Source organism: Solanum tuberosum, unplaced genomic scaffold (genome assembly GCF_000226075.1).
Source record: "Solanum tuberosum cultivar DM 1-3 516 R44 unplaced genomic scaffold, SolTub_3.0 scf00086, whole genome shotgun sequence".
NCBI classification, from domain to species: domain Eukaryota; kingdom Viridiplantae; phylum Streptophyta; class Magnoliopsida; order Solanales; family Solanaceae; genus Solanum; species Solanum tuberosum.
Window position 1 is genome coordinate 1,033,573 of NW_006239010.1, and position 13,086 is coordinate 1,046,658.

The window sequence follows — 13,086 nt, forward strand, 5'->3', positions numbered from 1 at the left end:
ATGGGCTTTCTAATTCCCGGATCAGCTTCAAGAGATTCTAAATCAACATCTGAAATAAATGTTTTCCTTTGAATTTTCGGAGCTATGGTTGAAGCGGTAGATGGATGAGTAGAGCTAGAACTTGGATGCCCAATTTTTGACTTTGTGACATACTTATCCATCTCAATTTACAAAGATAAATTTCTGCAAAAAAATCAATTTTATCATAGAATTAATTCACATAATTCAATTAATTTTTATTGAAATCTATAACTTTCTATCAACAACCCAAACAACAATTAATATATCTATTTGATCTTTCAACACCACAAGCAATAATTAGCAATATATGAGTCAATGAGCACAAAATTTTCAATTGCACAATTTGTTATTTGTATACATCCTAAAATTTAATTTTTGAATCTAGTAAGTTGGTAAGATAAAAAATTATTTCAAAAGTATTCAAAAAATATATTTTAATCACAAAACACTAAATATGTGAGACTCTAAAGTCTAAATCTATTTATCAAGTAACAAAAAAAGTATGTGGAATATATTTTAAGAATTAAGACTTAAAGAGTACTAGCCATAAGCAATGAAAATCTCAAAACCTAACTTCCCTAACCTTTTTTTTCATTATCTAACTTTAATCAAACATTAAATCTTATTACCTTGCTTTTGTATTTTGATTTTGAAAAGAAAAAAGCTTGAAGTTTGTTGTTGGGTACTTGGGTTGGCTGCTTTCTCTTTGAAAGAAGAAGAAGAAGAATGATTTCCTCTTTTTGTTAAAAGAAAAAATCCCATAAAAGTGGGCAGTGAAAAATGTTTTAAAATATAGAAAAAGTTTAAAATAAAAAAGAAAGAAAAAGTTAGTCACCCTAAACTAATTAAGAATGGGAAAAGTCAAAACAAGTACAAAATTCGGAGTAAAATAAGCCCTTAATTAAAAAAAGGAAAAGTAAAAAAAAAGGTGCAAAATTCGCTGGAAAAAGTAAAAAAAAAGAAAAGAATGGGGCTGACGGGATTCGAACCCTCGCCCTCATGCTTCGCGCGCATTATTTTTCCAAGTGTTAACCAGCGCACCCGCGACTGCTAGTGTTCTATGGGTGCTTATTTTTCTTTATAACGTATTTATTATATTTTCTATATATATACACAATTTTTTTTCCGGTAGTCAATGGGTGCTCGAGCACCCAAAACTGACTACGTGGGTCCGCCCCTGGTGGCATGTCAAGCCTTGATAAAGTTCAATGGTATACACTGAATTTCTACAACATAAAGAACATATAACTAATGCTTTCAAATATTTCTTACGTCCTAATTAGATAGAATAACAATATAGTGCTTCAATTCTCGTGAAAATAAAAGGATATGAAATAAGTCATGATATTATACGAAAATATAATGTTATCGACAATAAAGATAATAAAGAACTCATAAAATAAATACTGCTTTCTCTGGATCACTTTGTTTGTCACATTTTTTTGTTGCTACCATACTCTTATTTATTATTTTTAATTATTTAAAATGTTAATCTCTCTTCAATAAACATCTCCTCAATTAATAAAAGAAAATTAATCTAAGCAATTATACTATTGAAGTATGTCTATGTATTCTTCACTTAGGTTTTCTATGTTAATTAGTCAATAATTATTAATTCTAAGAATGGTTATTACTAAGAGCAAAATGAAAAGAATGTACTCAATTATATATTGTTTTTTTTAATGACAAATATTTTGGTAAAGACAACAAATAAAGTGGTCCGAAGGGTTAATAAATGATAATGGAAATGCATATGGTTAGATTTGAGCTTTATTTGAGTTATCAAATATTTATATACTAAACTTATAAAATTCCACGGTTTATCCTTTAAATGAGATAATCTTTATTTTTTGTTCTTTAACAATTGAATTTAATCGAATTTATGCATAGTAAGACATAAGTTCTTTAAAAACTAAAGTTATATCTATGCACAATCTATAAAATATTATAATACAAAAATATAAACTTATAGCGAAAGACATTAAGATGTGTTTTCTATGTTACAAAGATCATAAATTAAAAACCTGCACAAAATATAGGGACAAATGCAAATGACCCTGCTAAGTGCTAGCCTATGTCTAACAAAATTTTTAGTGCATTATGTTCATTTTTTTGGTCCAATTTTGCATTCTTTATTGTTTTGAGAATTACAAACTTTCCCCCTTTTTGTTAATCTTTAACTACTTTAGTTAGTGTTGCTCGAACTCTTCAATAATGTCGAGAGATCAGAGAAGCATGTTTGTTCCTCCAAAAGTATTACATTTTTGGAGATTTTGACACAAGTGCGATAATATTTTTAAAGAGTCCGAGCAACATAGCTTACGAATCCCATGTTTATAGTTCTAATGAAAACTCAGTAAACTGCCAAGTAAATTTTCATTCAACCACTTGACTTTCATCAGAGAAATGCAAATTGTTCTATTGTCTAAATTAGTAAGAAAAAATTGAACAGTTGAAATACATTGATTAAGATTAAAATTGCTTGAATAAATGTAATCACCAACAGCTACATTTCAATTGAGTCTACTCCTTTTTCGATTTGGAGAGAGCTTTCTTTCTCTGTCCGAGCATGTAACCATACATGTGAGGACTGCCTGCAGTTACAAATATAGCAAACTAATCAAAACCTAAAACGGAAAGCATCGTCATGCCATGTATCATTCTTGGATTTGTTTATGAGGAAAGGTATAATATAAGGTTGAACAAAAAGAGTGTATGTGTTGGGATACTTGCCTGGGAAATAGATACCGAGGGCAACAAGTCCTGCATAGTAGTAATCGAAAGAGAAGTTCCATTTGTTTGGCATCCTAAGAGAATACATATCCGATCCCTAGAAAAAGTAGTTTGGTTAGAAAATGCACCATGCATATAAACCGAAAAATTAGAACTCGTGGCAAGGAGCAAAATTCCAATTACAAGAGCCGAATAAACTAGGTATATATAGTTGCAGGCACTTATGCACAAGTGTCTCAGAGAGGCAAAGATGGAAACTATAAAACAAATCAGTTTTGATGTCAAGACAAGAAGGGAAGCCGGGAAAGGGTGCAATTTGGAAGGCTATGGCCTATGGATACAACAACGTGTTGCTACTACACAAAATAATTTTGTGAAATCAAACAAGTAAAGTTATGATGGAAAATATTCAAAGGAGAAACACACTTCTCGAACTATTCAGAAATTAATGATGTTTTTTCGTATAAGACTTATTTTGTAACTCTTATGAGACGAACGAGAGAGATGTTGTTTCAGTACCTTGATGTATGGCAGAGCGCTATATATCAAACCAACTTCACTTGTGATGCCACTAGGATACAGCAACAAGAAGGTACTATACCTGCAAGAAGAAAATCGATATCCGAACTTCAACTTTGAAGTGCAAATCAAACTAAATTGTATCTGCTAGAAAAGGTATTTGCCACTACTAGAGAAGATAAAATGGCTCGAATCTGAATATCTGATGGGTTGTCCATTCATAATAAAGGTTTGCATTTTAGTCCCATATATGATGCACAGGTGAAACCATCTCAATTATTCCCTCTGTTCCAATTTGTTCAACTTACTCTCCTTTTTAATTTGTTTCAAAAAGAATGCCTTTTTCCTTTCTTGACAACACTTCAATTCTAACTATCAGGTGGCATGTTTAAGGCCACAAAACCAAAGGTCAGTTTGGTACATTCTACCTATCTTTAGTTTAAGAGCACAAGATTCATAAGACTTTTAACTTTCTTAAACTCCGTGCCAAGTCAAAACTAGACAAACAAATTGAAACGGAGGGAGTACTTTTTTTTTCCTTTCCCATTTCTTGTCACTAATTTTACAATCTGTTCTTGATCATCTATAATGGTGTCGTTTGTCTTCTATGTAGAATAGAAGAACATAATGATTAAGATAGCATTTGATAATCCCATATATGATGCACTTGTGAAAAATTTGTTGCTCTAACGAAATGATAGTCTCATTTGTGTGGTTATTTGATAAGAAAAATAGGTTGGTCCATTTTAAATGGGTCAAAAGCAGGTTGAAGGATTTGTTAACAACAGATTACCCCCAATCCATTTATCATGCAAACTCATTTACCTGGCTCACAAAGTTAAAAGAGTCATACCTTAGCCACAAGAGCCACGAAGGTGCAGAAGCAAATGCCTCTTTTGTCCCAAAAAATGAATATCGAATGATCTGAATATTTAGTAGAGAGAATATGCCAATAATCAACATGTTGCTTAACCATGAATTGACACAAACTATCAACTTATAGATATGAGTATCATCAGTTAAGCAGTCATGAAATGACATCATTAATAACCAAAATTGGCCCTTGGTCACAGATAGAAGTTACTGGATAGCAAGAGAGTGAGAAGAATAGTTGTACAATCACTTTATGAGTTATGACATGCATCGTGCAATGACATGATGTTCCGTCTGATGTGCTCTCACAAACTTATTGAGGGAATCAGGGAAAATAAGTCTGAATTACACAATTCTCTGTTAAGTGTTAACTATATGGAGTAAGGATAATTGAGGGGCATCTTTGTTAAGGCAACTCGGTGCATAAACATTCTGTGCTCACGCAGGGTCGGAGGAAGGGCTGCACCCCCAACTCCCAAGGGGTGTGATGTAGACAACCTACTCTAGTGCAAGCAATAGTGGCAGCTTCCACAGCTCGAACCGTGATGATATAGGTCATACGGAGACAACTTAACCGTTGCACCAAGGCTCCCTTGGAGAGGTATCTCTGTTGAATTACGATAATTAAGTGGAATACTTAGGAATTAAACAACAAATTCATCAAGCAAACCATTACCTAGTGTCTACTGATATCCCCTGGTGTAGAGTATTTCTGAATAATTGAACAATCATCCATTTTAACAGTCTCACAATGCACAAGGATGCTTTAGTTGAAGTTGATTATTTCAACATTCATGTTGTCCCTTACCAATACAGAAAGGAAAAGCAAAAGATAAGGAAAGCTAAGCTAGCTTAACTATAAAAGAACAGTCTAATTTTGTAATATCATCGAGTACTAAATACATTCAGCTGCCCCCACAAAACACTCTACAATTTTTGAAACTAAGAAGAGAATTCTGGTGAGAGTAATTGAGAAAAATTTCCTGTCCAGATACCTCTCTATCCTCTTCTCTGTTATCTTCCCATTTCTCCTATCTCTTTCTCTCTTGAAAAAACTCTTGATTGACACTCTAATTGAAGAGACTGATTCTTTAGCCCAGTAGGTCTCTCATTGAGAACAAATAGGACTTGCTTAAAAATAGTAATTAGTCTTTTGACAGGATCCTCAGGAAGGATGATTGGGATGGTTAGATCCTATTTATCTCCCACCCTCCCTTCCCCACCAACCTTGAATTTGTTGCCTCAAATGGGCACATTTGAGTGTGGGTCTCATGGGAACCAACTCAGCCTCCAGTCTTTGCAGCTTCACTGGATTCCACAACATATACGGAAGATAAAGGCTAATATCTATATGTTGTGTCGGTTGGAAGTTTAGTAGGTAGTAGAGCGCTATCTTGCTTATCCTTCCTTACTAGTAGTCGGAGTATTTCTCTTGTAGTTTCTTGTCTTTCGATATTTGTTACTATCTCTTGTACTTCAATTATCGCACTATTTTGTTGTAGTTGCTGCTTTTTTTAAGAATGTTTTGTCATGCTTTCCTTAGTATCTGCTTTGATATGCTTTTCCTTGAGCCAAGGGTCTATCAGAAACAGACTCTCTAGTCTCTACCTCCCAAGGTAGGGGTAATGTTTGCGTACACACTACCCTCCCTAGATCCACTTGTGAGATTACATTGGGAATGTTGTTGTAGTGTCGGTTGGAACATAACACCCGAATTAAAATGAAGGCAGAAGAAGTAATCGCAATTTTGATTTCAGCACTCATTGCACATGTTCATGCTAATGATGATCTAGTACATTGTAAAGCATTACTAATGATTGTTAGACTAAGTTATTGCAAGTAAAAAGAACCAAGTTATGGACTAAGATTGAGGATATTTTATCGATCTTATAATCAAATTTTCCTAGAGATAGAAATAAATGGAAATGAAAAAAAAGCATATGAGTTCTGAATAATCTATATCTTTTCATTTGTCTACCCAATAAAACTCGCTGTGTTCGTTGTTACTTCCAAACTAAGAAGTACATCCATCATAATCATTTGAGGGCCAAATCATTGAGAAAACAATCTTAACCTAAAACTATACATGACTAGAAAAGAATGTGGGGAAAATATTAATACGCATGGTTAATTTTGAAAAAGCGGAGTTGCTCGGCCATGCGTACTATAGCATTCTGACATATCAAGAAGAAACAGAAACAATCTTTATTCAAAAGAAAAGATTAAAAGGAGTCAAGGCACAGTAAACAATGTTTTCTTCACCTATATTCAGACGTATTTTTGATCTGTTTAATTGTTATTATAATCACTGCAACAAGGTGTGGTGGAAAACAACTTCTCTACACTTGCAATTACTTGGTACCAGCACAAGTCTCAGATCTTTACTCAGTTGTTCCATGTTCTTTTTTATTATTTTTCAACTAAATATAGTAAGTGAAGTCCAGAAAAGAGCATATCTAGCAAGAAGACTTTCTTTTACTAATAAATCAATGATCTGACCATTGCAGTTATTGTCAGGAGACTTGCAAACTCAAGTTACTATAAATAGACATCTTAACATAAACAAAATTTGAAGCTTACGAATAAGCAAGACTCACCTCTGTTATAGACCAGCTAATCACTAGAGAACTAACAAGAATATGAGACCGAAGCTGCATCAGCAAACGAATTCGTTAGTTAAAGTACTTTTATAGTTTTATATTGTATGTAGAAATTCAAGGAAATTAATTAAGCTAACCTCAGGGAAACTCCATAGAATACCCCACGTTACATATAATCTTGAACTTATTTGTGGAAGAGTTGCTGATACTGGCGATCTTACCAAACCTAGTTAAGGGTGATAGAAAAAAATAGGTTATTACTATAGTTCAAAAACTTCTCCCTGAGCTTATTTAAACTTGGGATCTAGAAACTTACCCACTAAACCATGAAATATCTGTTTCGCGATTCATGTGGAAAAGAAAATTAACATGTTAGCATCTAATGATAATAACACCATGCAATAAACAGTACTAAACCCACAGTTCTGCAACAACAATTATTTACCCAAAATTTGATTAAGAAATTTCATAAGCATATAATAAGAGAATGGAGACAGCACAAACAACCAGCTACATGTCGGTTACAGGCGGCTACACAGGGCAAGTTACATGTGAGTTGCAACTAGGACTTTTATCCAGCAACAGTAGCAGCACAAACCACTGAAACATTTTAAAACTATTTAAAAAATGACAACATACATTATTCATTAGATTTAAGTAACTACTCCCTCCGTTTCAATTTGTTTGTCTTACTTTTCTTTTTAGTCCATTTCAAAAAGAATGTTACTTTCCTTTTTTGGCAACTCTTTACTTCTAACTATCTACATGGCATGACCCAGGATTCTATTTTTTCATCAATCCAATCCCCCTTTTTATTTTTAAAAATGAATAGATCTTTTTACTTGTATGACTTAGATATCTCGTATTTTCAAGAAAAAAGTGATTTGATTGATCGGTTTTGGTATGAGATAGATGGTACCAATGAGATGAGATTGATAATCCAATCTTTCGCCCTAGAACATATAAGACCATAGGATTAAAAGACATTTTGGTACATTCTACGTACCTTTAGCGTAAGACCACAAGATTCAAAAGTCTTTTTTACTTCTTAAACTCCATGTCAAGTCAAAGCAAAACAAACAAATTGAATCAGAGGAGGTATGACATTGTTAGTCTTCAGAAGGAAAAGCATTATCATTAGATAAAGATCATACAAAAGTAGGTACCGTATTTAGAGTTTATGTTTCAACCAAGCTTAATTAGTTTAAAGGGCCTGTAATAAGCAAATTAGATTTGAAAAACCAGTTTTTTTTCAAGTAACAAGAGAAGCAACTTTTAGGAATTCCACAAAAAGAAAAATGCAACTTTTACCAACACTACACTTAACTGTATGTTGTGGGGATGGAGAGGTAGAGTGTCAACAACTTTCAGCCATATTCCTTCAAAAACTTGCCATATTTGACCCAACATATATGAATGAAAATATATCTACTAGGTAAAATTTCCCAAAATAGATATTCCCTCATGTGTATTAAAAATTCAATCTTTTAAGCAAATTGAATAACAAATGTCTAAAATTTCATTTATTCATCAACCTCATATTCCAACTACCCAAAACTAATGAGAAAATAGCATTCCACCCACCACCCCACCTCCACAAATATACCCATCTATATACAACATGATAATAACCAGGTTGGGCCAGGATTTTCATTAAGGGGCTCAAAATATGAAGCAGTAAACACAAGAAAACGCCGATAAGGGTTCAACATCAACTATATATTTATAAAAATACTAACTTGTAACCATATATATAAAGTGTAATTTTCCATGGCTCCGCCCCTTACATAGCCATGGTGAGAGTTACCTCTAAAATGGCGGCGGTTTGAGCTAAAAGCAAAGGCTTCTCTACAGCATCATAGACATGTTCATGCCCAGACTCTTTCAGAGTTTTCACAGCAAGATAAAAAACTTGAAACCTGAAATTTCCAATTAAAGATCTCAGATCTACAGTTAATTAATAATGAAAAAAACATAAACTAATCAATCAATCAACTTTGTTCAATCCCAAAAAAAGATCATATCTCCAAGGTACCTGAATCCCGTATTTTCAAGGCAAAACATAAATTTATGAGTAAAATTCATTAAAATTGCAACAAATAATAAATCTAAACCCATAATTTCAAAACTACAATAAGTTCAAGAACCTTAAATATTGAACCCATAAAGTTTAAATCTTGAATCCGCCTTTACGATACAGGAAGACAGAAGAAAAAATAAAAGGTGGGTATTGAAGTTTACCATCCAAAAAAGACAATCCAATTGTAAAGTGTGAGGTAAATGCGTCTTAGAACTGATAAAACTCCAGCCATTGACAGACTCCAAAAAGCTTAAAACTTTGGGGAAAAAAATCAAAAAACCCAATTGGGTATTTGAAGAAAGAAGTGTATTTATGAGAAATTAATCAGTGTTGGTGAGCAGATGAACTACTGAATCTGCTTCTCAACTGTCAACGCTTAGCTGACAAAATTATTCAAAACCGTGGAAAACTCCATTAATAGTAAAGAGATTGGCAACTAAAACGACGTCGTAGTGAAGTGGTGATGAAATGTTCCTTCTTGTTTAACCACGTGTCATGTTAGGAATGTTAGGTAGAGAATCATAACAAATCTTGCTGGTCACCGACTCCGACTCGAGAACTGGTCTCGAATATGTGTTTTGGAACTTAGGCATCAGGGTTAGATCACGTCTTAATGAATTGTATTTTAATTTCAAATGTAATGTAGATAAATAGTAAGGTGGAATGTTTTTGCAAGTTTGTTACTCTCTCCGTTCCATATTATAAGTCACATTTTTCATTTGCACTTGCATTAAGAAATAAGGTAATTTTACCTTTATGCCCTTATTTAATGTTTGTTTATGATAACTTTGTAATAAATTATGAAATGTTAGATTTCAAAAATATAAATGCATTTAGATGACTATTTAAATTTTACTTTTTGTAGCCAAATTTTTTCACCAATTGATCCAAAAAAATTAAAAAATCAAGTTTTTCCCACCTCAATTTTCCTATCTATTTTGTGTAAAATGTTTTTTATATTTTTATATATAAATTCTTAAAGCAAACATGACAGCATCACAAAATATTCAAATTTCATTACTTCTAATTGATCTAAATTTTCCTGTGCTGACTCTGATGTTATTGATGATGAAATAAGACGACAAATGAATTTTAGTTCTAGTTCGACAAATCATTTGTTTTTTTATTTAAATGGTGCATAACTCCTTTATTTGGATCTTGGTTTTTCTCAATTTGGCCTTCAGATGTTTTGGTTGAGTCTTCTATTTTTACATCCTTTGAACTTTTTGAAATGTCATCTTCCTTTGATAAAATTTGTGAAGCTTCAACTTTCAAGTATTATTTTTGTAATTTTTTTTCATCTTTTATTTTTAATTTGTTTGTTGATATTTTTTTCAAAATCAGATTTTATAGAATAAGTAGTGAATAAAGAAAGTACTCCCTCCATTCCATACTAACTTAAGCTTTGAGCCCTTTTCCATTTTTCAAATTAACTGAAGTTTTCAATCTTCAAGACTATTTTTAAAATATTCTTCCAATTTTACCCTTTAAGTTAGTATTGGAATTAGTTATTATAATTAATGTTTAGTTATTTTTGACAATAATTAATAAGGGTAAAAATGGAAAATTATGTTCAATTTATGTCCTAACCTACTTTTCTTAAAGGGTGTGAAACGCCTCAAAGCTTAAGTTAATATGGAATGGAGGGAGTAGTTAATTAATGAATGAAGTGCTCTCCCAATGAAATTAATTACTTGTAGATTTCCTAGGTTAGTCAAAGTAAATACATTTTCAAAATTAATTAATTAATCAATCAAGGGTATAATGGGCAAAATATGGTAATTTATGCATAAATTTTATAAAATGATATATATTTTGGTCAAACTATTTTTAGAAATGGGTGACTTATAATATGAGACGGAGGGAGTAGCATATTATTGGAGCTCTAACTGGATATTGAATTCTAAAGTAGAGTACTCTAAAGTATAATACGATTTACTCATAAAAATATAGATAAATATGGATCAACTCATCTTCTTTCCAACTCATTTTGCCACCCAATTCACTTTAATCTTATGAATTAAATATGGGTGGATTGAATTATTCTTCATTTATATTAACTTTGTTTTCACCTCTCCATCCACTCACCCCCCCCCCCCCCCCCCCCACCCCACACCCACATTAACCACTACTAAACATGACATTCAGATTAATAGTTTCAAAGCATGTTATTAATATTTGTATAATTCTAATTATGTTATTAAATATAAAAGTTATGTTGCGGCAAAATGTAGAATACTTTTTTTTCTTTGCTACAAATTAAAAGAGAAAATGTGTCATATATATGAGGCGGAGATAATAGTATTTTATTATTTAATACTCCTCTATCCCATTTTATATAGTATTATTTGATCGATCACAAAATTTAAGAAGTCAATTTCAATGATCTTAGAAATGCGTAATTTTAATTATTTTTTTACTTTATGAGCAAACCGTTAAGGTAAAAGAAAAAAATGTTTAATTTGACAGTTTGCTCTTAAGGTAAGCGCCTTCAAATCTTATGTTGATTGTTTAAGAAAGAGAGTATAGTGTTCAAAATTTATGATCTAAATCAAATTATAAATAAATATATAACTATAAGTATCTTATTAATTAGGAATAAAATGCAATTAAAGTCAATATGAGGAAGTATGCATTTTGGAACAAATTAAAAAAACATGGCACATAAATTTAGATGAATATGCGAGAAAGATTTTTCTCATATACTCAAATTGCAATAAACTTACTCTTATCGGTAAATATTTTACATCAAATAAATAAATACATAATATATTTAAATTTACAAACACTTTTTTAAAAAATGATTGCCATATTTAAAAAAACAGTTGAGATGGTCCAAAATTTAAAGAGAATACATGTGGCCTAATTAATAGAGGGGGAACAAAATGACACATCTTTCTTATTCAATTTTGTTTCTCCCTCTAAAGCTAGATATTAAATTAGACCAACCTCAATTTTACCATTAACTTCAAAAGTTTGATATTATAATTTTATTTTTCTCAGAAAAAGATACAACAAAATATCTAAATCAAATTTAGCTGTAATCATTTAAAATTTATTAAATATAAATTTATAAAATGATTTCGACTATATTAAATTTACGAATATATTAGTCCAAATAAATATTGTAGATTAATATAATTGGGCTAGTTATTTAAGTCCAATAAATATGAATTTAATTAAAATCCAATTTAATTGATTTATGCTACAATAGATGTGCCCAATTTGCTAAGTCCAATTTGACCTCATCCTAGAGGCCCATTTTTGGTGCCACATGGCAAATGATGTGGCATGCCAAGTCAAACAGGAAGCGAATAGGATCATGACATGTGTCAAAGATGACAAGCCCGCTCCATAAAGCCCATATGTCATGCCACTTAAATCCGATTGGCCAAAGGGAATCTTGTTCCAATCGCAACTCATCTATTCTAAAACTATAAATAGGGGTCCTCATAATTCAAAAAGAGGACAGAAAATCCTAAACAAGAAGCTAGAGAAAATCCGTGGTACAAACGCCATAAAATTATCTATAAAGCTACAAGTTTAAGAATTCAAGCATTCAAGTTTAAGAACGATCAAGATCAAGACCATCGGATTCAAGAACAAGCTCGAAGCCCTTGAATTCAAGTAAAAGTCAAGATCAAGATAAAGTTCAAGTTTAAGTTCAAGATCAAGTTCAAGACAAATTCAAGATCAAGCTCAAGAGCTCTTGAATTTATATTTGAAAATGCGAATTCAGAGGAATCATAGAGATTGTAACACCCGCACTTGAAATAATAAATACGATTGTTGCGATATTTTTCCGTTCTTGATTATTGTTTTCTTGACGCGAATTTTATTGTCTACACTAGCTAAAATAGAAAAATTATCTCAACTTTGTGTAAATTTTACATAAAATCACTAGTTATAATTAAGTACAAGAAGGTGCTACAATCGCTAATGACTTCTTATGATACCAGAGTAAAATATAACATTTTTTTCATTAAAAGAACAATTGAATGACTTTCTATCGTATTAGATAAAATTGAATGATTTTTTCGTTATAAAAAATAATTCGATTACTTTAGTGTAATATAATAAAAGGCGAATATAAACAACATTCATGTGATTTTATTTGCTACGGCTATGACTTAATTTGGAGCTAAATTAACTCCCAACCATAAACCAAGAATTAATTTTTCTTTAATCTACTAATTAACAAAAAATCTTGAGCTTTTTCTTAATTCTTCTCTTTTTTGTTTTCTTATGCTTTTCTCTCAT

At 31.6% G+C, this 13,086-nt stretch overlaps 1 protein-coding gene across 1 annotated transcript; it reads right to left on the reverse strand.

The window, feature by feature from the left end:
- Window positions 1–2,387: 2,387 nt before the first annotated feature.
- LOC102591777 (very-long-chain (3R)-3-hydroxyacyl-CoA dehydratase PASTICCINO 2) lies at window positions 2,388–9,313 on the reverse strand. The gene is made up of 9 exons (XM_006346688.2): window positions 8,988–9,313; window positions 8,554–8,665; window positions 7,063–7,081; window positions 6,884–6,972; window positions 6,744–6,797; window positions 4,127–4,197; window positions 3,274–3,355; window positions 2,755–2,851; window positions 2,388–2,615 (listed from the first exon to the last, which is right to left on the reverse strand). The coding sequence occupies exons 1-9, from the start codon at window positions 9,056–9,058 to the stop codon at window positions 2,545–2,547; spliced, it is 666 nt and encodes a 221-aa protein (XP_006346750.1). The 5' UTR covers window positions 9,059–9,313; the 3' UTR covers window positions 2,388–2,544.
- Between the last annotated feature and the right edge of the window lie 3,773 nt (window positions 9,314–13,086).

Excerpts from the sequence above, each read along its gene's own strand:
- LOC102591777 (XM_006346688.2), bottom strand. The coding sequence starts at position 9,058 with ATGGCTGGAGTTTTATCAGTTCTAAGACGCATTTACCTCACACTTTAC. Across the intron at positions 8,666-8,987 it reads TGGATTGTCTTTTTTGGATG|GTTTCAAGTTTTTTATCTTG; the intron begins GTAAACTTCAAT and ends TGGAAATTTCAG. Across the intron at positions 6,798-6,883 it reads TTCTATGGAGTTTCCCTGAG|CTTCGGTCTCATATTCTTGT; the intron begins GTTAGCTTAATT and ends TTGCTGATGCAG.